General features: G+C 35.0%; 1 protein-coding gene across 4 annotated transcripts in view; it reads right to left on the bottom strand.

Moving 5' to 3' along the window:
* Window positions 1-26,267, bottom strand: part of TMEM131 (transmembrane protein 131) — a 220,321-nt gene that overhangs the window by 134,983 nt on the left and 59,071 nt on the right. For all 4 annotated transcript variants that reach the window (XM_082427225.1, XM_082427226.1, XM_082427228.1 and 1 more), the window contains one exon: window positions 3,471-3,532. In XM_082427225.1, coding sequence (XP_082283351.1) covers window positions 3,471-3,532 — 62 coding nt within the window. The remainder of the gene's footprint in view (window positions 1-3,470; window positions 3,533-26,267) is intronic.

The raw sequence follows: 26,267 nt of genomic DNA, 5'->3' as shown, positions 1-26,267 counted from the left end.
ATAAGCCTTCAAAAGACTCCAGAGTCCCAAAATTGTTATACTATTTTTGTTATTGGTGTGAGGTCAAAGTTTTATTTCCCCCATATAGATATTCACTTGTCCTAGCACCCGTTATTGACTGTTCCCCAATATTTTCTTTCCCCAATATTCTTCAGCGACACTTTATTCATAAATCAAGTATCCATATATGTGTGAGTCTGGCTAGACTCTGTTGCCTTTTCTGATCTATAGAAGTGGTATAATTCATATGGCTCAACATAAACGAAGAAATGCAGTTGTTTTTTATGTATCAACTGTTATCCTGCAAACTTGCTAAATTGCTTATTGAATATAGTAACTTATCTGTAGATGCTTTGGATGACCGCCATAAACTATCATAATCTGAGGTGCATAATATTTTTTTCTTCCTTTCCAATCCTTTTAGTTTTTAATTCTTTTTCTTGTCTTTATTTATTTATTTATTTATTTATGGCTGCGTTGGGTCTTTGTTGCTGTATGCGGGCTCCCTCCAGCTGCGGTGAGCCAGGGTCACTCTTTGTTGCGATGCACGGGCTTATCATCGTGGTGGCTTCTCTTGTTGCAGAGCACAGGCTCTAGGTGCACGAGTTTCAGTAGTTGTTCTTGTCTTACTTTATTCGCTACAACTAGCATGATGTTGAATATAAGTGGTATTTAGTGCGCATCTTTGTTTGATCCATTCTTCATCTCAGAGATAAAACTTTCAGCATTTCACTGTTAAGTATGTTGTTTACCATAGTTTTTTCCACACCCCTCTTCCTTAATAGATATCCTTTATTATATGTGTCAGCTGGGGTTCTCAGCAAGATCCTGAGGCAGAACCCTCAGTGTCTGCTCACCTTAAGAACTGACTCAGCTTCCTACATTCTATATACCAAATCTTAGTAGCCTTGCCAAGCAGGAATTACAATGGTCAAAACACCAACTAAAGAAAACATGGGCTAAGAGGATTGCTACAATTTCTAATCATATCCTAACATTACTAGTGATAACGCATGGAATGCACTGGAAAGAAATGCACATGCATTATACTGTGGAAAGAGCTCTGGAACCAGGAAGCTGGGTACTTACTGGATGCTGGATTCTCGCTCTAGCAACTGAATATTCTATGAGTCTCATTTTCCTTTTCTTTAAAAATAAAATAGGAAATCAAGTCCAAACTTTCTAGCAAATTTTTAATGTTTTTACAGTTTTTACTGACTTATCATCAATTAATTTTTAGGACTTAAAAAATCACCATGAGCCAAGCCACATGAATGTAACATAAATTCCACAATCTGGGAACGAATGCTCTCAAGCAAAATTCTAATTTTAAATAATGTAAAATAAGGCTGTTGCTTTGACTCTCTCCCTGCTTTAGCTTTAATTTAATTTGGAGAAACCCGATATATATTTTGCCACAGAAATGCTACATGAACATACTTCTAATCACAAGAAACTAGGAGCTGTTTAAGAAATAGCTGAACTTATTGGCAAATTATCGCCAGAAAGAATGACATTATGTCAAAATCAAAACAGTTGTTCCTAAGAAACATTCTTCAACATTAAAATGAATGATTTTTATAAATTTCTGTTCAGAGGGGTCTTATGTTCTGTTACTTGCAGATATATAGTCCACTATATATAGCATCTCAACATTAGGCATTCTGCAGGAGGCTTAGTGAGGTCTCACTGTGGCTGAGGTAACCAGTGGTAATACCTGCCCTTAACACTCCAGTCTAAAATTACCTTAGCTATAGAACTCTGAGGCTTCCCCCAAGCTCTGGTCCAAGCATTTCAGCAGATCCAAAGAGGATGAGCAAATGACATCCCAGCTGACGAGCTCTTCCACACCCAAGTCCTTTTAGACGTGAACTGACAGCCTCCCCCAGCAAAAACGCATGTCAAGCTTCAGAATTTTCAAAATGGATTATCAACTTGCAACTTGTTTCTGAAGGACATAATAAATCCTTTTTCAAACAGTAAAGGACAACTACACTCAGAGAATTGTTTGGAAATTCAGTCCTGAGTTGCCTGCTCTCTAGATCCTGCAAATCACCAAAAGGGAGATGTTTAAAACAGTCATTTCTATAGGTTCTCCAAGTTCTCATCTTGCAACAGATTAAAGAACTAGAACAAGAGACTAAGATCATTTTCTAGCAAGGTGGCTTTACAAAACTAGAGATCATTATGTATCTTCAGTTGTTATTCACTTTTAAAATATAAAAAGCCATACAAAGACTTTCTGCAAGTACCATGCAGCCACTGCCTGCTGTGTTTCTCAACATCTCTTATGTAAAAGTGGAATAATAAGTTTATTTAAAAATTTAGAAACAGGGAAAAAGTTTTCATCCGAAACATTTATTTGCTTCATTGTCAGAGAAAAAGAACCTTACAACCCATCACTTTTTTCCTTGCTTACTTTGTTTGGCTTAGTGTCTGAAATCTAAATTTATGCTAAAACACAAAGAGAAATCTGATTCCAAGTCCCTAGCAGAATTATTTCTCTATTGCCTTGATCTAACTTTAATTTTTACTTTCCTGCCTTTATTATAAGCTACAGGAGAACTATTTAAGTCATGTATTTAGTTATAAGTAAGTAAACAAATACATCATAGGCAGCATCATGTAACAAAGAGACTAACAATCACACCTGGAGTGAGAAGACCAAAATTCTAATACCCGTGCCATTACCACAAAGTCATGGGATCTTGGGCAACTTTCTTAATCTAAACCTTGGTTTCCCCTGAATATAACATGAATAAAAAAATTATCAGCCATGCTATCAAATAACATGGTATTTAAAAACACGTTATTATTACAAAGGTGGTGAGTACTGTAAGACAAGCATAGAATATGAAAAAAGTTTGGAAGGAGAAAATCAGCCACAAAAATCAGGGTTGGTTAAGATGGCTTTTACTGTCTCTTTCAGCTCTGAAATTCTAGAACTGATTTTTAGCTGGGAAGACTAAAATAGGCTTCACGGTGATAAGTGAGCTACGTCTGAAAGGCAGAATAGGATTTCTATCAGATTACACTTTCTAATTTTATGTATAATATATATAAAGACATGGCTTAGAATGGCTAGTGGAAGGATGATATAGATGTAAATCTGCAGAACTTATATCCTCTGGAGAAGTTCTCTTCCAGATAAATATTTTGAGGTCCAACATCCGAATTCAGTGTTTCACTCACTGGCTCCACACTAATAGAGCTTACCACCAATTCCACTGCTCCTGATCTGATTCTCCCCACCTAACCTCCCAACATCCCCCAGAAATATTTTATTTAAAAGGTAATCCATACAGCTAAGGAGGTTTTTATTATTACCAATGACTCTACTGCCTTGTCTGCGTATGAAGCTCATAAAATATATTTCATATGAACCAGTTACGTTTTAAAAGAAAAATAATAATCAGATGTCATTCAAGGCTTGACACTGAGATAATTCTTCAAGTTTAAAATAAAATTACCTGTAGAAGCCCTCCATCATCAAAACGCAGTACTTCTATTATGCTCTCTGACTGAATAAATGCTGTGAAGGAAACAAAACATATTATCACTTAACGGGAACATAAATTTCATTTAAATAAAATATTTTAAAGTTAATTACTACAACTTAATATTTTGAAAATATACTGCTTGATGGTGATGGTTGAAGAGAAAACATCTGACTAATACTTCAGGATTTTAGTAACTATGAAACCAAAACAATACAACCCAATTAGAAAGTATTTTTAACAACCTACAGGCTACGTAAGCCACTCACAAAATATTTACTCCTGCTATACTGCCAGAAAGCACAAAACAGTAAAATTCAACTAGACACAACTGATTATTTTCACTGATAGATTAACTGAAAATAACATAAGCACATAGGAAACATCACTAGAGGATTTTATTTCCCCCCAAAATGGTAAGCTGAAGTTCTATATCATTTGCTCATTTGTAGTGATGACAGGACCTGGGATCAATGGTCAAAACTGACTTGGTAGGGGAGTGGGCAAGGAGAATGGCAAAAGGAGATTATTCCATTCCAAGAAACTGAGTACAATGCAAAGACAGGGTATTTAAAAAGCTAACGTACGATTACCATAAAAATCCAGCAATTGTGCTCCTAAATATTTACCCAACTGATTTGGAAATTTATGTCCACACAAAAATCTGCAAGCAATTCCTTACAGCAGCTTTTTTTTCATAATCATCAAAAACTGGACACAATCAAGATGTCCTTCAATAGCTGAATAAAGAGACAAATGTAGATTAACCATACAATGGAATATTAGTGATAAAAAGTAAAAGAAAGGGCTACATGCTCTATGATTTCAAGTATATGCCATTCTGGAAAAGGCAATACTATAGAGATGGTAAAAAGATCAGTGGTTGCTAGGGGTTTGGAGAGAGAAAGGAAGGGTGGAATAAGTAAAGCATAGGGAATTTTTCAAAGCAGTGAAACTCTTCTGTATGATACTGTAATGGTAGATGCAATTAACACTATGCATTTGTCAAAAACAGAACTTCACAGCACAAAGCATGAACCTACTGTATGCAATTAAAAAAACATCATTTAGGAGATCAGGAATCCCAGGATAGACTATAGAATATGACAAAACAATTTAACTACATAGCAAAGGTATGAAACCATCTCCCTGAAGTAGGGTGGAGTGGGGAAAGGTGCTGACCTAAGTAATCTGGAAATGAGTGGAATCTGTAAGACTAAAGGCAACAGAAACTGTACATAAGCACCATCTCTAGTTAATAAAGTTATTTTCCACAGGGGTTTGGGTTAACCATCCTGACGCTGCTATACATGTACACTGGAATTGAACAATATATGGATGGTGGATGGTGAGAGATTTCTCACTGTCGGAATAAGAGTTTACACAAAAGCAAGGGAAGGAGGCTAGAACAATCTATGTGGTAATAGATTAGAGTTGGCAACATCAGTACAAACTCATGTTGAGCTTAATACAGATACAGATGGTTGCATATAGAAATATTTACAGATGTGCATATACACAGGTTAGTATACACACATGTATTACAACCCAGTAGCAAAAAGCACATCTAGCACCTAGATCTTGGGTTCTACTACCATTCTCCAATAAAAGGAACTGGGGCTTCTTGGAGAAATGGCTGAATCTAGGACTGGGGCAGGAAATACACAAGATGAAATGGGAGCAACTTGTGCCAGAAAGTGCTTAAAAAAAAAAAAAAAAAGCCTTACATTGATGGGAATATGTCAAACAGATGTAAGAGTTAACAGTAAGTGTTCCCAAATGGCCAAAGCTGGAACAACTTGAGCAATAAAATAAGTAAAGCAGCACTGGATTAAAACCCAAAGTGTAAAATAAATATCTATGAATCCATACTGGTATAAATAAATGAATGAATGAATAAATAAACAATGGGGGAGAAGAGACAAAACTTGCAGGCAGAAGAATTCTAAACAATTTATATAGAAACTCTTCTACTTAGAAGGTGGACCATAACTCCCCATTCCTCAAGCATGGGATGCATACAGTGACTCCTAAAGAAAACAGTATGGAAAAGAGGAAAAAAGGAGTAACTTTACAATGGAGAAACCTGACAAACGTTACCTCAGTCAGATGATCAAGGTCAATATCCACAGGGAAAAGTCACGTGGACAGTACCCTTGATATGTCATAACAAAAATGCCACTTTATCTCTGTGGTCTTCCTCCCCAAATCACATAACTCCAGGCTCATCATGAGAAAAACATCAGACAAATCCCAACTGAGGGACATTCTACAAGACACCTGACCAGTACACTCCTGAAAACTGTCAAGGTCATCAAGAACCAGAAAAGTTTGAGAAACTGTCACAGACCAGAGGAGCCTAAGGAGACATGACTACTAAATGTAATATGCTATTTTGGATGGGATTCTAAAAAAGAAAAAGGAAATCAGGTAAAAACTAAGGAAACCTGAATAAAATATGAACTCTACTTAATAATAATGTACTAATACTGGTTCATTAATTGCAAAAAAAAGTACCATATTAATGTGAGATGTTAATAATCAGGCAAACTGGGAGGGGGGTATATGGGAACTCTGTACTATATTTAGAATTTTTATATAAATCTGAAACTGTTCTAAAATGAAAAGCTTATTTTTTAAAACCCATGAAACAATGGTGCTTCACTTGGCTTAACATGACCCTCACTGGCTCCTCTTTGTTGGTCTTTGGGTAGTCCATGAAGAAGCCTACTGCCTAATTCCATGTACCTGGCTTTTTCAGCATGACCAAAGCTGAAAGTCACGCAGCAGATGAGATGCCAGCTAATCAGATCACTTCACCTACGAGGATGGTGTCTTTCCTGCCTGCTGAGCATCGATTTCCTCTTATTCTCTTAATCACACCCTGATTTTATTTTGGGAAAGCCCTGTCCTCCATTTCTTGTGTTTCTCTTCAACCACAGCTCCAACTTGCTCTACCCTACTCATTCCCCACCAGTTCTTCATATATAGAGAACATTCAGTAACACTGAGTGCGTGAATGAAATCCCACCTTTCTGCTCAGGTATAAGTACTGGTATTTGCACACATTGATACAAACGAACTCTTTCTGGTTAACCTCTAGTCTTAGCTTGTAGCTGCATTTCAAAAGTGAGATCAGAGCTAATGGCTCCAACGGAATTACTGACATAGAGTACATGTGGAGTGCACAAAAATGTCTCCAAATAAAGTGATAAACCATTAAGAAAAAAGGACTGTGAATGTAAAAGGCTCCGCCCAGCTCACCCATCCCATTTCTCATCCCCTCCCCCACCCTTTTAACATAAAGTGAAATTTTAGATGATCCAGAAAACCTTTTTGTTATACTCCTGTTGAATACAGATTTACTGATGTAAGAACACAATGAACAAGAATTAACTGAATAGTCAGATGCTCACAATGTACAGACAAAAAGTCTAGCTCCCAGTTAGACGCTTTCCATCTAGTTAGCAGAGAACACAGACCAAAAAAAGTAATAGAAATGTGCTATATTTGGTGCCTGTTATTAGAGTTATGATATAATGACCAACACGTAAGTTCCCATCATCAAGCTAGATCAGACCTTTATCTAACTGATGAGAACTTTACTAAAGAAAGAAAAGCAGTAATATAATTTGGGTGTATTGTATTTTTAATTAGGAGCTTTAAAAAAAACAAAAACATGAATTACCTTAGTTGAAAAAAATTAAGAGCGGCAGCTATTTTATAAAGTCCTGAAAGGGAAATATTGTGTTATACATCAACAGCTTTCCTTAAAACATGTAGAAATGAATAGGATTCAACTCTGGCATAAAACAAATTAGAGTATTTTGCTTTAAATGATCAATCATAGTAACTTCAAATTATATGCCTAGAAAAACAGAATATGTACTTATTCATTTAATGTGTTAACAGTTATTAAGCTATACATTACAAAAAGTAACCAAAGCAAGTCAAGTTCACACATCTCCATATCTCTAGATTTGAAACCACAACTGACAGCTACTTCCTCTCCCAAGAATTTTTGTCCCGTATTTTACACTCTAAAGGAATCCCAAACTGTCTCAATGTTCCCCAGTTAAAGCAGCAATCTGATGTATGAGAAATAAGAATACCATCTAATAATTATCAATCACTGTGTTATTAAACTTCAAACTAATCCTATGACATAGACTTTATGGATTCCATTTGAAGATAAGCAGGCACAGCGAGGTTAGGCTCGAAGTCACTCAGCAAGAAAGGGGCTAGAGAGGGGCCATACATTTCAGCAATGGGACCCCAGAACCTGTGCTTCTAAACCCATCACTATTTACTTTCAAAGTAAAGTGACACCAATGCTCACAACCAACAGTACCTTCAAGCAACCTAATTTTAAAAATCAGCCATGTATTTCCAATAACAAGGGAGGAAAGGAGGACATATAAACACAAGAGGTTTTAGTTCTGGCTTTTATGATTCTATTGGCATTTACTCTGTGAAGCTGGGCTCGGTAAGACCTACTTTAAGCTCCTCATCTTCACCCACATCACTATGATGTCTGAGAGTAACAAAGACATTTATTTTCAGCGGAAAAATCTCAGTGTGTCAGTTATTTATCACTTACTTTCAAAACAGAAGATCAGAAATTGAGTTTACTTCCCTATCTCATTTAGTAAAGAATGGCATTTATAAGACAAAAATATCTTCACTTTAAGGGCAAATCTTTCTCTACTATAATTAGGGTTTTATATATATTTTTTCTTTTAGGTAGAGATTCTTTTTTCTGAACACTGCAAATGATGACTAGATACAATGCTTGTTTTCAGACATCTTTTATAATAATTCATGAAAACAATGAATGTTGTAAATAGCTAGTAGGAATACATGTCATTTGGGTGTGTGTATGGGGGCGTGGGGGTGTGCACCGGGCATCAGGATCCTAGGCTGTGACCATCAGGTCTTTACTTTCTGGCCTTCACAGTCTCCTCACATGAGGGGAGGAGGCTGGACTAGTGAAATCTACGATTTTTTTAAAAACCAAGAGGAGAAGAAAGGGGCACACAGGCAGGACTTGAAAGGACTCCCAAATCCTGCATCAAAGAGCCACCCTGCCTGGAACGCTCTTCTCATGCTTGGTGTCTCCCCCTTCAGGTCTCAGCCTCAACAGTACCCTCAGAGGGGCCCCCCAGTGACTGCTCCAAGCCACTCCCTGTCCCCTCTATCCATGCCCTATTTTAACTCTTATCACAACCCGTAAATCGTTTCTGGTTTGCTTGTCATCTAGCACAGAGTCTGGAAAATGGAAGAAAAGAAATATTGGTTAAAATAATGGCATTACTATCTCAGAATTAATTATTGTTAATGATATTAATGCCTCTTTTATAGTTACACTTGTTCAGGATTTTATTTCAACAAAAGGCTCAGTAACAAATATTTTTAAACATTCTGGACTAGGTTTGTGTGGGTCCCTTCTATCCATAAAGATACTTTATGACTGGAACCTTGTTTCTTTCCTCATTAATTTTCTTATCTGAAAGAAGTAATATACACCTACTTTGTTATCTTCTTCCCACATTAAAAGTGCAAAGGAGGGGCTTCCCTGGTGGCGCAGTGGTTGAGAGTCTGCCTGCCGATGCAGGGGACACGGGTTCGAGCCCCAGTCTGGGAAGATCCCACATGCCGCGGAGCAACTAAGCCCGTGCGCCACAACTACTGAGCCTGCGCGTCTGGAGCCTGTGCTCCGCAACGAGAGGCCGCGACAGTGAGAGGCCCGCGCACGGCAATGAAGAGTGGCCCCCGCTCGCCACAACTGGAGAAAGCCCTCGCACAGAAACGAAGACCCAACACAGCCAAAAATAAATAAATTAATAAATAAATAAATTAAAAAAAAAAAAGTGCAAAGGAATTCATAAGTCAAATTCCAATTTTATCAAGACCACTCAGTATTACCAACTTCCTAAAGAAAGGCTGTGTCCATGTTGTTTACTAAAACTCAAAATACAGTTTTACGCAACTCAGATGTGTTGGACATACACCACACATCTAAAATGGTGAGTCACAAATGTTTTTCAAAATTAATGTTACAGCTTATGATAAAATACCATAATTTTAATTTTATCCTAAAGTGCTTAATTTATATAAAAAGATCAGCAAACTTGTTACAAAACGAATGGCTGAGAACCACCAATTACTCTAAACAAGCAACAGAAAGTCACTAATACACTGAAGCTCACCCTCCTGTGCTCCCTCACCCCTAGCACAAGCAAAGGTCAGTGGGAGCACCAGGGGCACCACACAAAACAAGCAGGCCAAGGACTTCCCTGGTGGTCCAGTGGTCAAGTCTCTGCGCTTCCACTGCAGGGGGTGTGGGTTCAATCCCTGGTCGGGGAACTAAGATCCCGCATGCCACGCAATGTGGCCAAAACAAACAAACTAACAAAACAAGCAGACCACAATACCACCACCAGGGCTCTGAAAATTAAGCTGGTTATTGGAACCACAGCCCACAACAGGATCTGTATGATAAACTGTCTATCAACAGATGAACGGAGCAATAAAATGTGGTGTATAAATACAGCAGAATATTATTCAGCCATAACAAGGAATGAAGTTCTGACACATGCTGCAACACGCATGGACCTTGAAAACATTATGTTGAGTGAAATAAGTCAGACAACAAAGGACTAATACTGTGATTCCACTTACATGAAATGTCTAGAATAGACAAATTTAGTGAGTCAGAAAGTAGGTTAGAGGTTACAAGACACTAGAGCAAGGGGGAGTGGGACTTACTGCTTAATGATTACTGAGACTCTGAGGTGATGAAAAAGTTTTGGAAATACATGATGATGGTGGCACATCACTGTGAATGTAATTAATGCTACTCAATTGTACATTTTAAAACAGTTATAATGGTAAATTTTATGTTACATATATATGCTACTAAACTTTTTTTCCAAAAGAAAAATCACACAGACTATTTAAAAAACTACAGAATATATCTCATTAACTTGGACCCCAAAAAAATGTGCAAAAAAATTTTAATATATTGAATCCAGCAATGTATAAAAAATTACACACCATGACCAAGTGGGATTTATTCAAGTTGTGCAAGACTGGTTCAAAATTTAAATATCAATCAATATAATTCACCACTATCAACAGGCTGAAGAAGAGAAATTACTTGGTCATATAAACTGAATCAGAAAAAGTATTTAAGAAAAGCCAACACCTAGTCATGATAAAAACTCTCACAAAATAGGAGAAAAGAAGAGGAAACTAAACCCAAAGCAAGTAGAAAAACAGAAATAATATGTTAGAGTGGACACCAATAAAATTGAGAACAATAACAAAAAAACAGAGAAATCAGTGAAACAAAAACTTGGTTCTTTGAAAAGATTAACAAAAATGACAAATCTTTAGTTAGGCTGACCAAGAAAACACCCATAAATGAAACAGGGAACATTACTATTGACTTAGAAATAAAAAGGACCTACCAAACTTACAGAAATAAAGGAATTATAAGAGAATAACTAGGAACAACTGTACACCAACAAATTAGATGAATGGATAAATACCTAGAAAAATACAAATAACTGAAATTAACTCAAGAATAAATCTGAATGGACCTATAACAAGAGACTGAAATAGTAATCAAAAATCTTCCTACAAAGAAAAGCCTAGGGACAGATGGTTTCACTGGTGAATTCTACCAAATGTTTAAAGAAGAATTAACACCAATGCTTCACAAACTTTTCCAAAATAAAACAGAGGAGAAAACACTTCCCAACTTATTCTATGAGGCTTATTCTATGACACCAGAATCAGATAAAGTTATCACAAGAAAGGAACCTGCAGCTCAGTATCCCTTATGCATATGGATATCAAATCCTCAACAAAATAAAAAATACACATCCAGCAACATATAAAGAGGCTTATACACCATGACCAAGTGTAAGACTAATATACTTTTTACACTACAAAGCTTCAATGAAACAAATGAAAGAAGATCTAAAGAAATGGAAAGACATAGGTTGGAATACTTAACAATGTAAAGATTGTAATACTCCCCAAATTGATCTTAGATTCAATGCAATCATTATCAAAATCCCACCTTGTTTTTTTCCAAATTGATCTTAAAACACTTAAGAAAATGCGAGAAACCAATAATAGCCAAAACAATCTTGACAAAGAAGAACACAGTAGGGGACTCACACTTCCTGATTTCAAAATTTATTACAAAGCTACACTAATCAAGACAGCGTGGTACTAGGAATAAAGATAAATGTGTAGATCAATAGGACAGAATTGAGAATCCAGAAAGAAACCGTCATATTTATGATCAATTCTTTTATGGAAGAAAGAAGAAAGGATAGTCTTTTCAACAAGTAGTGTTGGGCAACTGGATATCTGCATGCAAAAGAACGAAGCTGGACCCTAACTCACACTGTATGTAAAAATTAACTCAAAAATGGAGCAAAGACCTTGGTGTAAAAGCTAAAGCTATAAAACTCTTAGAAGATAACATGGGTAAATCTTTATAACCTTGGATTAGGCAATGTTTCTAAGCTAGGAGAGCTAAGCAAGCAAAGAAAAACACAGAAATTGGACTTCATCAGAATTAAAATTCCTGTGCTTCAAAGGGCACTATCAAGAAAGTGAAAAGATGACCCAGAGAATAGAAGATTTTTGCAAATTATTTATCTGTTAAGTTAGGTACAGAAAATATATAGAACTCATCCCCCCAAAAGACAAATATTCCGATTTAAAAAATGGACAAGGGATCTGAATAAACATTTCTCTAAAAGAAGAGAATACAAATAACCAATAAACACATGAAGTGATGCTCAAAATCAGTCCTCAGGGAAATACAAATTGAAACCAAAACAAGATACCACTTCACACATACTAGGATGGCAATAATCAAAATGACAGATAATAATGAGTATTGGTGAGGATGTGGAGAAACTGGAAAGCCATAAGTTGCTGGTGGGAGTAAAAAATGGAGTAGTCACTTTGGAAAACAGTTTGGCAGTTATTCAAAAAGGTTACCATAGACATAGCAATTCTACTCACATATATAAACAAGAGAACTGAAAACCTGAGTACAAAAACTTCTACATAAATGTCATAGCAGCTCTATTCATAACAGCCAAAAAGTAGAAACAACCCAAGTGTCCACTGACTGATGAATGATAAACAAAATGTGATGAATCCATATGATGGAATATTTCTCAGCCACAAAAAAAGAATGAATTACTGATGCATGCTACAACACGGATGAACCTTGAAAACATAATGCTAAGTGAACTAAGCCAGATACTAAAGACTCATATTTTAAGATTCTATTTATATGAAATGTCCAGGTTGGAAAATCACAGAAATAAAAGTAGATTAACAGTTGCTAGGGGCTGGGAGGAAATGGGATGTGACTCTAATGTGTATGAGGTTTCTTTTGGGGGTGTTGAAAATATTCTGAAATTAGATTGTGAACATACTAAAATGTGAACATACTAAAAGAACCACTCAACTGCACACTTTAAAAGGGTGAATTTGTGATATGGGAATTATATCTCAGTATTTTAAAATTCAACAACAAAAAGATATTGCATGATTTTGTGTTCTATTCCCTAAATTTTTTCTTAAAAGGCTGCCTGTATGGCATGTTAAATACTGTGGAGCCATGGGACAAAATGTGATACCTACTCCAGAAGAGCTTTAAGCTTCACAGTTCTTTCACGTATAGAAATTCATTCTTTAGTGTGCACATGTGTGTGGAAGGAGAGAATACAGAGCAATTGCTAAAGCAAATGGGGTAAATTGTCATCAACAGGTGAAGCTGGGTGAAAGTATGTGTGTGTGTTTTTCTGTTTTGTTTTTTTGTGTGTTTTTTTTTAAATTTATTTATTTATTTATTTATTTTTGGCTGTGTTGGGTCTTCGTTTCTGTGTGAGGGCTTCCTCTAGTTGCGGTAAGCAGGGGCCACTCTTCATCGCAGTGCGCGGGCCTCTCACTATCGCAGCCTCTCTTGTTGCGGAGCACAGGCTCCAGACGCGCAGGCTCAGCAGTTGTGGCTCACGGGCCTAGTTGCTCCGCGGCATGTGGGATCTTCCCAGACCAGGGCTCGAACCCGTGTCCCCTGCATTAGCAGGCAGATTCTCAACCACTGCGCCACCAGGGAAGCCCTGTGTTTTTTATTTTGTTTTGATTCTTAGAAATTTCCTGAAAGTTTGAAAATATTCCAAATAAAAAGTTCACAAAAAATAAAATCATTTACACAAGACTTACAAAAATTTGAATGTTTAAACACACTCAATCTTTAAAAAGACCACATACTGAGCTATAGTAAATCTCCTTACCTAATTATGCCAAGCTGGAAATACTGGTTGTAGAGGTGTTTAGTATCCCAACAGCTGTCACATATTAACTGTGACAAAAATGATAAACTGCAGAAGTGTCTATGACTACAGTGGTATTATAGCCATCTTAAAACTGTCAGTTAAAATGATATGCCAATTCAATTATTGTGCAGGGATTTTACCTTGTACGTCCAATACGCAATCATATATTATGAGATGTATGGTGTACATATGTAATATCTGCACTGCATATATGTACACAATACATAACATCATATTCTAAATATTAGGTGAGAATCATCCATATGTTATTAATGTAGTTTTTATCCCACATCTCAAAGAAGTGACCAATATAAGCAATTAGAAAATGAACAGCAAATTAAACCTAAAATAAAAGAAATGTAAATTGACAACATAGCAGAAAGTAGGGAAAAATCAAAGAAGTCAAAAGCTTTTTGTTTGAGAAGACGAATAAAGTTGATAAATCTCTAGCCAGACCTGTCAGTAAAGTGAAGTCACATATTAGAAATAAGAAATGAGAGACTGGACATGACTACACTTCCTATAGACATAAGTCCGGTAAAGGAATATCATTAAAAAGTCTGTCAATATAGTCAACAATTCAGATTATGATATGGATAAATTCCTTCAAAGGCTCAAAATGCCAAATATCAGTTTAAAAAACAAAGTTAACTTGAATAGCCCTATATATATTAAAGAAGTGATTTCATAGTTAAAAGTCTTGCAAAGAAAACTGTAGGCCCACCCCCCATAGACTGATGAATTTTCCCAAATATTTAAGGAAGAAAAAAATACCAATTCAACACAAACTCTCTCAGAACATAGAAGAGGAAAAACTTCCCAACTCATCTTATGAAGCCAGCATTACTCTGATACCAAAAACAAAGACATTAAAAGAAAAGAAAAACTACAGACCAACATTCTTCATTATTATAGATGCAGAAATTCTCATTAAAATTTCAGCTAATATAACCCATTAATGTATAAAAAGGATAAATACATCATCATCATATAGGGTTTATCCAAAAAATGCAATATTTGTTTAACATTCAAAAAAAAAAGGAACCCAACCTATAAAACTAAAAACACAAACAAAAAAATCCCCACCAAACATTAAAAACAACAACAACAAATAATAATAATAATCTCAAAAGATGCAGGAAAGGCATTTGACAAAACTCATCATCCCCCCATGACAAAAAGATCTTGGCAAAGTAAGAACGAAAGGAACTTCCTTAAGCTTTCAAAAGCCATTTACAAAAGACACAGCTTAACATCATACTAAATGGTGAAGGACAAAATACTTTCCCTCTAAGATCGGAACAAAGTAAGGGATATTCCCTCTTAAAACTATTAAACATCATATCTGAAGTCTTAGCCGATGCAAGAAGGCAAGAAAAAGAGGTAAAAGCATACAGATTGGAAAAGAGAAAATAAAACTGTCTTTACACACAGATATCATCAACTTCAATTTAGAAAATCCTAAGGAATCTACAAAAATTCTAGCAGAATAAGCAAGATTAGCAAAGTGGCAGCATGCAAGGGCAATATAAAAAATCAAATGTATTTCTAATATTGGCAAGGAACAAATGGAAACAAAAATTAAAAACCATTTACAATAGCATCAAAACATATGATATCCTAAGGGATATATCTGACAAAACACGACTGGGAGAAATTAAAGAACACCTAAATAAATAGGAAGATATACCGTGTTTGTGAATCAAAAGACTCAGTATTGTTAAGAGAGCAATTCTCCTCAAACTGATCTAGACATTCAATGCAATTCTAATCAAAATCTCAGTAGGCTTTTTTGTAGGAATTTACAAGATGATTCTAAAACGTATATGAAAAGCAAAGGACCCAAAATAGTAAAAATAATTTTAAAAAACATAAACATTGGAAAACCTAACACTGCCTGATTTTAAGACTTAAAATAAAGCCACAGTAATCAAGTCAGCATAATACTGACACAAAAACAATATATAATGGAATAGAATAGATACTCCAGATATAGACTCCCACATATATGGCCAATAGATTATGACGAAGGTACCAAGGCAATTCAATCAGGGGAAAAATGATCTTTTCAATATGTAATGCTGGTACAACTGGTCAGTCATATGGGAAAGGAGAGAAAAAAACAAAAAAGAACCTAGATGCCTCAGCACTTACAAAAATCAACTTGAAATTACTGACATAACTTAATGTAAGAGCTAAAACTCCTAGACATCAACATAGGAGAAGATTAGTGACCCTGGGTTTGGCAAAGATTTCTTACATAGGATACAAAAAAGAAAAAAAGAAAAAATGAACTATTAAAAAAAAAAAGGTAAATTGAGTTTGATTAAAATTTTTGAAAACTTTTACTCTTTAAAAGATGCTGGTACAGAAGTAAAAACACAGGGAAGGCCCCCCCCCCAAAAAAAGTGATAAAGAGGACTTGGAATTTCATAAAGGAAACAAGAATAAAGAAAATGATAAAAAATAGGGGTAAACATAATAGGCTATTCTTCTTCCTCATGACATGTTTCTTAAATCATACTTGATGGTTGAAACAAAATTATAATGACATCAGTTGAGCAAAATGTATGGAGAAGAAATACTTGAGGAAATTATATTTTTAAAAGTGGTAAGGGCCATGGAATCTCAATGAAATCAAGGTTTTAATACTGTAGTCAAAGCTGTAAAACATTGATATCAGGAGGCTATGTTAAGTTACATATATACTGTAATGTATAAAGCAACCACTTAAGAAATACACAAAGCAATATAAACTAAACAATATGGATCCTAAAAAATGTTGAAGTAGTAACTCACAGAAAGATAAGAAAAATGAGATACAGAAACAAGAAAAAGAAGAAACAAACAGAAAACAAATAATATAATGGAAGAATTAAGCTCTAACATAACAATAATCACTTTCAATGTAAATGGTTTAAACACATCAATTAAAAGGCAGAAACTGCCAAAATGATTATCCAACCATATACTTCAAATACAACATAAATAGATTTTGTATTATTAAAGGGTTAGAAAAAGATTTATCATGCTAACTTTTTTTTTTTTTAAGGTAGAGCTATGTATTAGATATAGTAGACTTCAGAGCAGGGACAGAGTATCATTTTATCATTAGATAAAAGAATCAACTTACCAAAAAGAAATACTGTTCCCAAATGTGTATGTACCAAACAACATAGTTGCAAAATAATGAAACAAAAACTGGTAAAGCTAAAAGGAAAAGTAAACAAATCCCATATTTGGGGACTTCAACACCCCACTGTCAGCAACTGGTAAAACTAAAAGAAACATAAGATATAAAAGAATACACATCTAAGCAAAATAGTGGGTTACCCAAGCAGTTCATTTGGGTTTTTCCATAACATGTTATAAAAAACACAAACGAACTTTTCGTTCAACCCAATATTTGAAAACCTGAACACCATCAACCAATAGGATCTAACTGACATTTATAGAACACTCCACCTACATCAACACAACACATATTCCTTTTAAGCTACCTTGGACAATTCCTCAAGACAGACTACATCCTGGGTCATAAAAGAAACCTCAACAACAACTTTAAAAACACGGAAATCAGACTACATTCTCTAATCACAATGGAATCAGATTAGGAATCAGTAACAGAAACACAAAATAAAAACATCCAAACACTTCTTTATTAAACAATACACCTCTAAACAAATCATGGGCCAAGAAAGAACGGAATTTTTAAAACACATAGAAATGAATAAAAATTAAAATGTAATACGTCAAAAACAGTTCTAAGAGGAAATTTTTATGGCACTAAAATGCTCACATTAGAAAAGAGGAAAAAGGTCTCAAATTAATAATCTGTGTTCCCACATCCAGAAACTAGAAAAAGCAGAACAAATAAACCCAAAACAAATAAAAGGAAGGAAATAATAAAAATAAGAGCAGAAATCAATGAAATTGAAAATAGGTAAATAACAGAAAAATGAATTAAACAAAAGTCAGGCAAAAAGCAACAAAACTGACAAGCCTCTAGGCAAGATGGAAACAAAGAGAAGACACAAGTCATCAACACCAGGAATGAAGAAGCAGGGGATGGCACTGTAATTGCTGCAGCCACTAAAAGATTAGTAAGAGGATACTATGAACTTTATGCTCATAAATTCAACAACTTAGAAAAAAATAGACCAACTTCTCAAAACCCACATGCTACCAAAACTCAACCAAGATGAACTAGAAGGCCCGCATACACCTACAGCCACTAAAGACACTGAATTTGGCAACAGATTCCCCAGAAAAAGAAATCCTCAGGCACAGATGGCTTTACTGGAGAATTTTATCAAACACTGAAAGAAGAGTGAGCATCAGTTTTACATAATTCATTCCAAAAAAACAGAAGCGGGAATACTTCCCAACTCATTTTATAAGGCTAGTATTACCCTGATATCAAAGCCAGACAAAAATACGGACAATTTTTTTTTTTTTTAACCACAGGCCAGTATCCCTCATTAATTTAGACAGAAAAACTCTCAAATACTAGCAATCTGAGTCTAGCAATACGTAAAAATAACTATATACCATGACTGAATGGGATTTATTTCACCTATGCAAGACATTTGAAAATCAATCAATGGAATCCACCATACCAAGAGATAAATAAGAAAATCACATGATCAAAACAATTGATGCAGGAAAAGCATGTGACAAAATCCAACACCCATTCATGATACAAATTCTCAGCAAACTAGGAACAGAATGGGACTTCCTCCACTTGATAAAGAGCATCCGCAAAAATCTATGACTAACTTCAGTACTTAATGGTGAAAGAATGAATGGTTTCCCCCTAAGACTGGGGAAAAGGTGAGGATATTGCTTTCACAAATCTTTTTCAGCACAGTACTAGAAATCATAGCTACTGCAATAAGAAGAATCAGTAAAACGCATACAGATCAGGAAGGAAGAATAAAATTGTCCCTATTTGCAGATGACACAATGGTTTATGTACAAAACCCAAAGGAATCTACAAAAAAAAAAAGAAAAAGAAAAACCACCAAATTCCTAGAATAAGTGAGTTCAGCATGGTAGCAGGATATAAGATCAACACACAAAAATCAATTACATTTGAAGAACCTCTTCCCTTCTCTAGGGCAATTTATAGCTTGGCAATACCTAGAGATACCAAACTGGGGGGAAGGGACCACGAGCCAGGTGAGGGCAAGAGCGGAACCCGGCTCTGCCATAGGAGCAAGTCCATTCTCTGGCTCCACAGGTGAAAGGCTTTCAAAATGCAAAGAAGTACTTCCCTTTCTCACTCACTGACCTTGTTTAACGGGCTCTGAAATGAAAAATCCTAGCAGTTTGTGTAAACTTCATCAATATCTGCAAATCAGAACACTCCTAATTGGGCTCTTTATTTTACTAAGACGACTATCATGGCATCTCAGGTAAGAAAATAAATAGCTATCTCAATTCCCCAAACCCACTTTGAACTAGAGTTTCATTAACATTGGTTTGCAAAGGTAACTGCAGCAAGAATTCCATTAACAGTAACACATTTTTTCAAGTTTTAATTAAATCTCTCCTATTTATGTAATGTTTAAAATTAATCCTCACTCTAAGTATAGGGGAAAAGACGATAACCTTAATATAAACTAGTCCTTTTAATGACAAATACTTGTGTATTCTCCAAAATTGTAAGTTTATATAAATACATAACTTCCATTTTCTAAAATCTTCCTTAAATCTTATTTTAGAATAGTTTCATAGTTGGAGAACGGAGATAATAGGTGTTAATTTAAAATCAATGTTAAGTATTTGATGAAGAAAAAAAGGAAGGAGGAGGAGAGGAGACGAAAAAGAAGAGTCGATTACCTCGCAAATATTGTTTTCCAATAAATATTTGTCGTAAGACGATTATTTTAATACCCACCTAATAGAGATGTTTATTCCAAAAATACTCCTAGCACACTCTCTAGATTCCAGTGACTTAAAACTGCATGTTTTTAATAGTTGTATCCAATAGCTGCATGTAGAAACAAACACACCTATTTTAGAAGAAATTAGTAAGTAGAAGAGGAATCCGGATTAGCTATCTCTGCTGCACACTCCGATACTATCAATATTTTAGCCAATTTCTCTTCCTGTCTATCACACATCCTATCCAGCAATCACTCTCTCTCAGTGGTCAGAATCCCAGACAATATGGTGTTAGATGTCTGTATCCCAAAGTTCCCTGAGGGAGACTGCTGGCTAACATAAGACTAGGGTTTTACATGCATGTTGTGATTAACTTTAGAATTAACAGTATTTCTATTTGCCAATATTAAGATGACTCTACTTACACACCAGGTGCAGATATACTCTAGTTTTTGCAGGACTAAGATCTTTATTCTCTCTCCTATTCTTATGTTCTCCCCAAACTCTGGGAGTAGGGCTGAAGACCACTGCCTGGTCCTACTGGGTTGACATATCATACCCTTCTGTTGCAGAGAGTGGATATCATCTCTTTGCCCTGAATGAACAGGTCAACTGTCCTTTCCCTCTCTCTATCCCATTTCTCAGATACTTTTAAATCTAGAATCTTTATGTCTTATGCTACTGAGATTTAACTCATCCCCTGGTTGTATGGTATTTTTAAAAAAGTATTTGCTGTATGCAGAACTGCTTTCATCTATTTTGTTTAGTGTTTTGCTTCCTTATTCTTTGCTTTAAAAAAGCCCCACTTCTGTTAAATTTTTCTTCACATTTTTGCTCTGAGATCTCATTGCCATCATTTTCTTTTTTCCTTTTTCAATGGATTCATCTATTTACTGCTTTTATGTTCTTTTTGCCATCATTTTAGGCTACAGGATCAGAGCAGAAACTCAATTGGATTGGGGCACTGAGGAGAAAAGCGTATTTTATGGCAAGAGTGGGAATTAGAGATTTTAGAAACTAGAAGTTTATTAAGTTCACACTTGGCCAAGGTTTTCTATAGACCACAGAAAGAATTCGTGAAAGAGATACCAAGAAAATCCTCCATGTTGGTGGAAAGCTGGATTTTTAAACTGGACACCCACAGTGTTAAAAAGAATCTAGAGCTGAGAGAAGGAAAAAAGAAAATGAATACGGATGGAGTCAAGTCTCTGGGGCAAAGAGTAAGAGCCCCATAATTTAACTACAATACTTACAATTTCCAAAGAAAAGGAAATAAAGAGCTAGCAGTATTCAGTGTGGCTTTACAAAAGCTTTTCTTAAACTTATGGCTAAGAAAATACTGGAAATGAAAAGGAGGACAGTGACTCAAAAAGTAATACTGAGTCAGGCTGTTGAAGTTGGCAAAGAAAATATTACTTAGGTGAATCTATCTCAAGGGTAAAATAAAAAGTAGTTTGAGCTAATGTTAGCCATAGGTCTTAGAAAACAAATTATATATTTTTTCAAAGACAGTACTCTATCACACAAGGAATATACCATGGTAAAACAAATTTGCTAATAAAGCAAGAGAAACATTAAATTTTATATTAATTCCCTTTAAGATCAGAGGGAGGATTTCTATTTAACTGAACGCATAGAGAATTATCATTCAACTACTTCAAGTTACGTGAAAAAAGTGTATCCAGAGAGATTAATTCACTTACCAAAAGCCACAGAGATAGTTAAGGTGGGGTGAGGTGGGGGAGGGGAAATATTCTGTGTTTTCAACAAGCTAAAGTGTTTTAATAACATTTTATGGGAGAGAAGCATGGAAGACATTCAAGACCTCTACTTCAAAATTTGATTCTGGAATGGTCCTTAATATTCTGATAGAGGGCAGGAAAGACACAGATAGGTCTGCTTCATTCTATGACACTCCTGGGAAGGCTTTCTGCAGAACGGATTATATGGGTTTGCTTCAAAAATACATATGCATCCCGGTCCGCTTGTTCCTAATTCACCTAATACTAAATTAAGCGTCAGAAATTGGTAGGCTCTTGAAGGAAAGAAGTTCATTTATTAGGTACTGAACCAAAAGGAAAGATAAGAAGGACACGAGGTTCTCTATCTCTGGCCCCAGCCTAAATGGTGTCATGAACCTGGGTGTGCTTCCCTTTCGGGTATTTAAGACTTCTGTCAGAGGTGACAGTGGCCTGAGTGACTGATCTCTTGGTCTGTGAGCATGTTTCCACTCCAGGTAGTTGCAGCCTACTGTGGATGCAATGGTAACGACATCTCCTGGACCATGGTTGTCCTTTATGTGTCCCTATGTTTTCTATCTTAAGCAAGGAAAGAGGAACAAGTTTGGATATCAGGAAGTCAACGGGACATAAATAATAAACATTTTTGAGAAAACTGGGACACAGAAATATTAAGTAACTTCTCCGACATCAAACAGCTTCACTTTTCACATCTCAACCCCTCAAGACTTGACAACCTTAACAGAAATTTAAGATATATTCAAAATAACTGTGACTATTTCAAGGACTCCAATCTACTCCTACTCTAGTAGGCTCAAGGAATTAACTTGAAGGATTTATGTAAGAATAGCTTAAATAACATTTATTAATATAATTGTCTCATCATCACCAAGGGAAATGCATGAAATGAGAACAGGGCTATTTTGCCAGCCACTCCCCTTAATGAGGTTACTGAGTGTTAGCTGTAGGTTTTTAGAACTCTTAGAAATTCTCATTATGAAACAATATGAATGGTTTAAAGATAATAAAGCCACGAGTATACCCACCATCCAGCTTCAGAAATTAAATATTAAAAATTCACTTTTGCCATCACTCATTTGCTCGCCCCCATCTGATATTCCTTCCTACCCGCACCACCAAGGTAACCACTATCCTCTATTTTGTGTTTACCATTACCTTGCTATTCTTTATAGTTTTAACACATATATATGTATCGCTAAAAAATATCATTTTAAGTTTTTCCTGTTTTTGAAGCTTTTATAAATAGCATCATGCTGTAATATTTATTTCTCCAACTCACAGTCTTTATTTTAAGGGTACGTTTTGAGATTTATCCATGCAGCTGAAGTTTATTCACTATAATATACATTATATTCAAATATATGAATTTATCACTGTTTTTACCCACTCTTCTGCCCGTAGACATATGCATTGTTTTTGATTATGTGCTGTTGCATACAGTACTGCTATGATCATTCTCATACACGTCTTTTGTTCTGCGTGTGCATGAGTTTCTCTTGGGTATACACCGAGGTAAAAAATGGATCCGGGTTTTGTAGGTCTGAAGTTTTTACAATATAGGGACCTTATTTTAAAGAAAAGTCCCAAATTAGGAATGGAAGTGTATATTTACTTGGAATGAGAAAAGAAATCACAAATTTTAATGATAAAATTTTAATAATTGTTCTTAATTTGGTGGGTATCAATGATGTATCTTTGAGTTTTTAATGTGCATCTTTCTGTTTACGAAGAAATCTGTGAATAATATATGTTTATTGGCTGTTCATGTTTCCTTTCCTGTGAAATGCTTTGTCACTAATCTTCTGTTCATATTTTATTTATTTTTGGTCTTGTGATTCATTGAAGTTAGCTATACCTACTGCAGATACTTTCTCTCAGCTTGTGGCTTGTGTTTTCATTCTTTCCTGTCTTCTTTTCATGAAGAGAAATGCTTAATCTTAGTGTAGTCCGATCCTGTCGTTCTTTTATTTTATATTCTCTATATTTATAAAATTAATAAAATTTAACCTTTAATTTTTGACTCCTTAATCTACCTAAAATTAATTTTTGTGTATGCTTTGAGACAGAACTTACTTCCATTTTTTTCCTACACTGGTGCCCAGGCATCCCAGCACAGTGACTGAGAGAGCCTGTTCCTTCCCCCACAATCTGCAGTGCTACCTCCGTCTACATCACTTTCTCATATATCCACGTGTCTGTTTCTGAAAATCTCCATTCTGGTCTACAGGCAAACCAACCGGGATGCGCCTGAATGGAGATTTCTTATCTGAAATCTCCATTCTGTTCCTCTGGCCTGTTTGTATCCCTGCATCCACAGTATACTGTCTTAATTATGTTAACTTTGTAATAGATCTTGATATCTGAAAGAGCGTTCCCCACTCCTCCTCCTCCACTGCTTCTTCCTTCTTCTACGCCCCCAAATTCTTGACTCTTCATCTTTAGCATGCTCAGATATAATTTAGAATCCCCTTATAAATTTCCAGCAAAAAAGTCTGTCAGTATTATTGATGACATTTATTGCATTTTTTACTTATATGGGGGAAAACGGGCATCATTACGACTTTGATTCTGTCAAAGGCACTGCACATTTTTTCCCCAGATTTAAGTACCAGTTTTTAATTTAACTTGCTGAGGTAAATTCTACCATTTAAAAACTTACATTTCCGCATAAAAACGAAATTTAATTTTGTAGTAATCCTGCTAAACTACCAAATTAATAACGATAATTTACATATTATTTAGGTCTTCTCTGGAGACAAACATAGTCAATGAATAATGACTTTTAGTTTTCCCAACAGCTATCATTTCCATTTTTTTCCACGTAAATACCCTTATTATTTTCACTTTAAGAAAAATGCTTTTAAATATATTACCAGTAAGTAAACTGTTTACTGTAGAGTTTTTGACAAAGTCCTTTATTAGGGGAAGGAAGTTCTTGTCTATTTCTGGTTTACTTTTTAAATCATGGATGGATGCTGAATTTTGTCTAGATTTTTGTTTGTTTGTTTGCATCTACTGAGAGGGCAATTTTCTCTTAATTTGTTAATGTGGTGATATATTAATATGTTCTTTAATACTGAATTTAGCCTTGTACTTTTGATGTAAATTAACTCTAATATAAGATACTTTTTAAAAATAAATTGCTGGATTTGATTTGATATTCTATTAATATTTTGCATCCCTACTATTGACTAAGATTGGACTATAATTTTCCTTTTGAGCTATACTTGCTGGCTTTGGCATCAAGGTTACTGCAGTATCAAAAAAAATGTATTGAGTCTGTGTTCTTTTTTTGTTTAACAAAACTTTTCACATCATTCCCTTATGAAGAGCTTGTTTTATGTCCTGTATATGAAATCTCTGCTTACTCCGAAGTTATTAAGACAGTTTCCTATGTTTTCATCTAAAAGCTTTTCTTGTTACTTTTAACATTTAAATAGGTAATCCATCTGGAATTGATTTTTATGCATGGTGTTAGGTTGGGGGTCAAGATTCATTTTTTTTCCATGTGGATATTGATTTAATGCACTATTTTTACTATTATTTTAGTGATTACTTTATAGAATAGCCATCCTTTACTTACTACAATCTAATACACATTATTACATTTACCACTTTCTCAATAATACTCAAAGTTAGGAACTCTTAAAGCCATTTAATCCCATGCGACCATTAGCATAATTCTGGCAATTCCTTTTAATTATTCAAATGTTTTAAATCTACATTATTATCATTAGTTTTGCATAATATCCATTTATTTTTACCCACAAACTTTTGCTGTTCTTCATTGTTTCTTGCATTTCTGTTTTTATCTGGCTTCGTTTTCCTCCAGCCTGGAAAAACGTCTTAAAACATTTGTTGTGTACAGTTGGCTATTCACAAATTATCTGAGCTTTAGCTTGTTTGAAAATGTCTTTAATTTCATCTTAATTTTTGAAGGATATTTTCACTGAACACAGAACTGTAGGCTGATAATATGTGTTTTTCCCCAGGACTTGAGAAACTTCATTCCATTATCTTCTAATTTGCATTGGTTTTCATGACAAATGAGTGACAGTTCTTTTCTTTGTTAGCCTAAATAAAATGTGCTTATTTTCTCTGACTGCTTTTAGGATTTCTATTTATCATTTGTTTTCACCAATTTCAATATGATTTGTTGCGATGCAATTTTCCTTGTGCTTATCTTGCTTAGGGTCATTAAACTACTTTAATCTGTGGATTTATAATTTTGATCAAATTAGGAAATATTCTGACCATTAATTTTTAAAATATTTCTTCTCATTCTAACCACCTTTTCTTTTTTCTAGGGTTCCACTTTTACATATGCTAGACTGCGTAACATTGTTCCACAGGCATCCAAAACTCAGAGTTTCCCCTGCTTTTACTGTTTGCTTCTGTATTGATCGTTTTATTGCTATGTCCTTACATACACTGTTCTTTCTCAGTATCTCATCTGTTATTTAGCCTATCAATTTTTATTTCAAAGACTGTGCTTTCAGCTTCACAATGTTCATTTGTCTTTTATCTTCTGTTTCTCCCTCTATGTTTATATTTACCTTTAAACAGTTGAATTTATAATACCATTTTTGAAATCTTTATTAATTTTATCAACTATTATTTCTGGGTTGTTTTTTTTTCCTATTGATTGCTCTTTACCTGATTACGTGTCAAAATTTCCTGCTTCTATCTAGTTTTTTTTTTTAATTGGATACAGGACACTGTGAATATCACATTGTCAAATGTCT

This window comes from Balaenoptera physalus (assembly GCF_965194825.1).
Source record: "Balaenoptera physalus genome assembly, chromosome: 15".
Lineage (NCBI taxonomy): Eukaryota > Metazoa > Chordata > Mammalia > Artiodactyla > Balaenopteridae > Balaenoptera > Balaenoptera physalus.
This window is presented reverse-complemented; position numbering and strand designations above follow the sequence as displayed.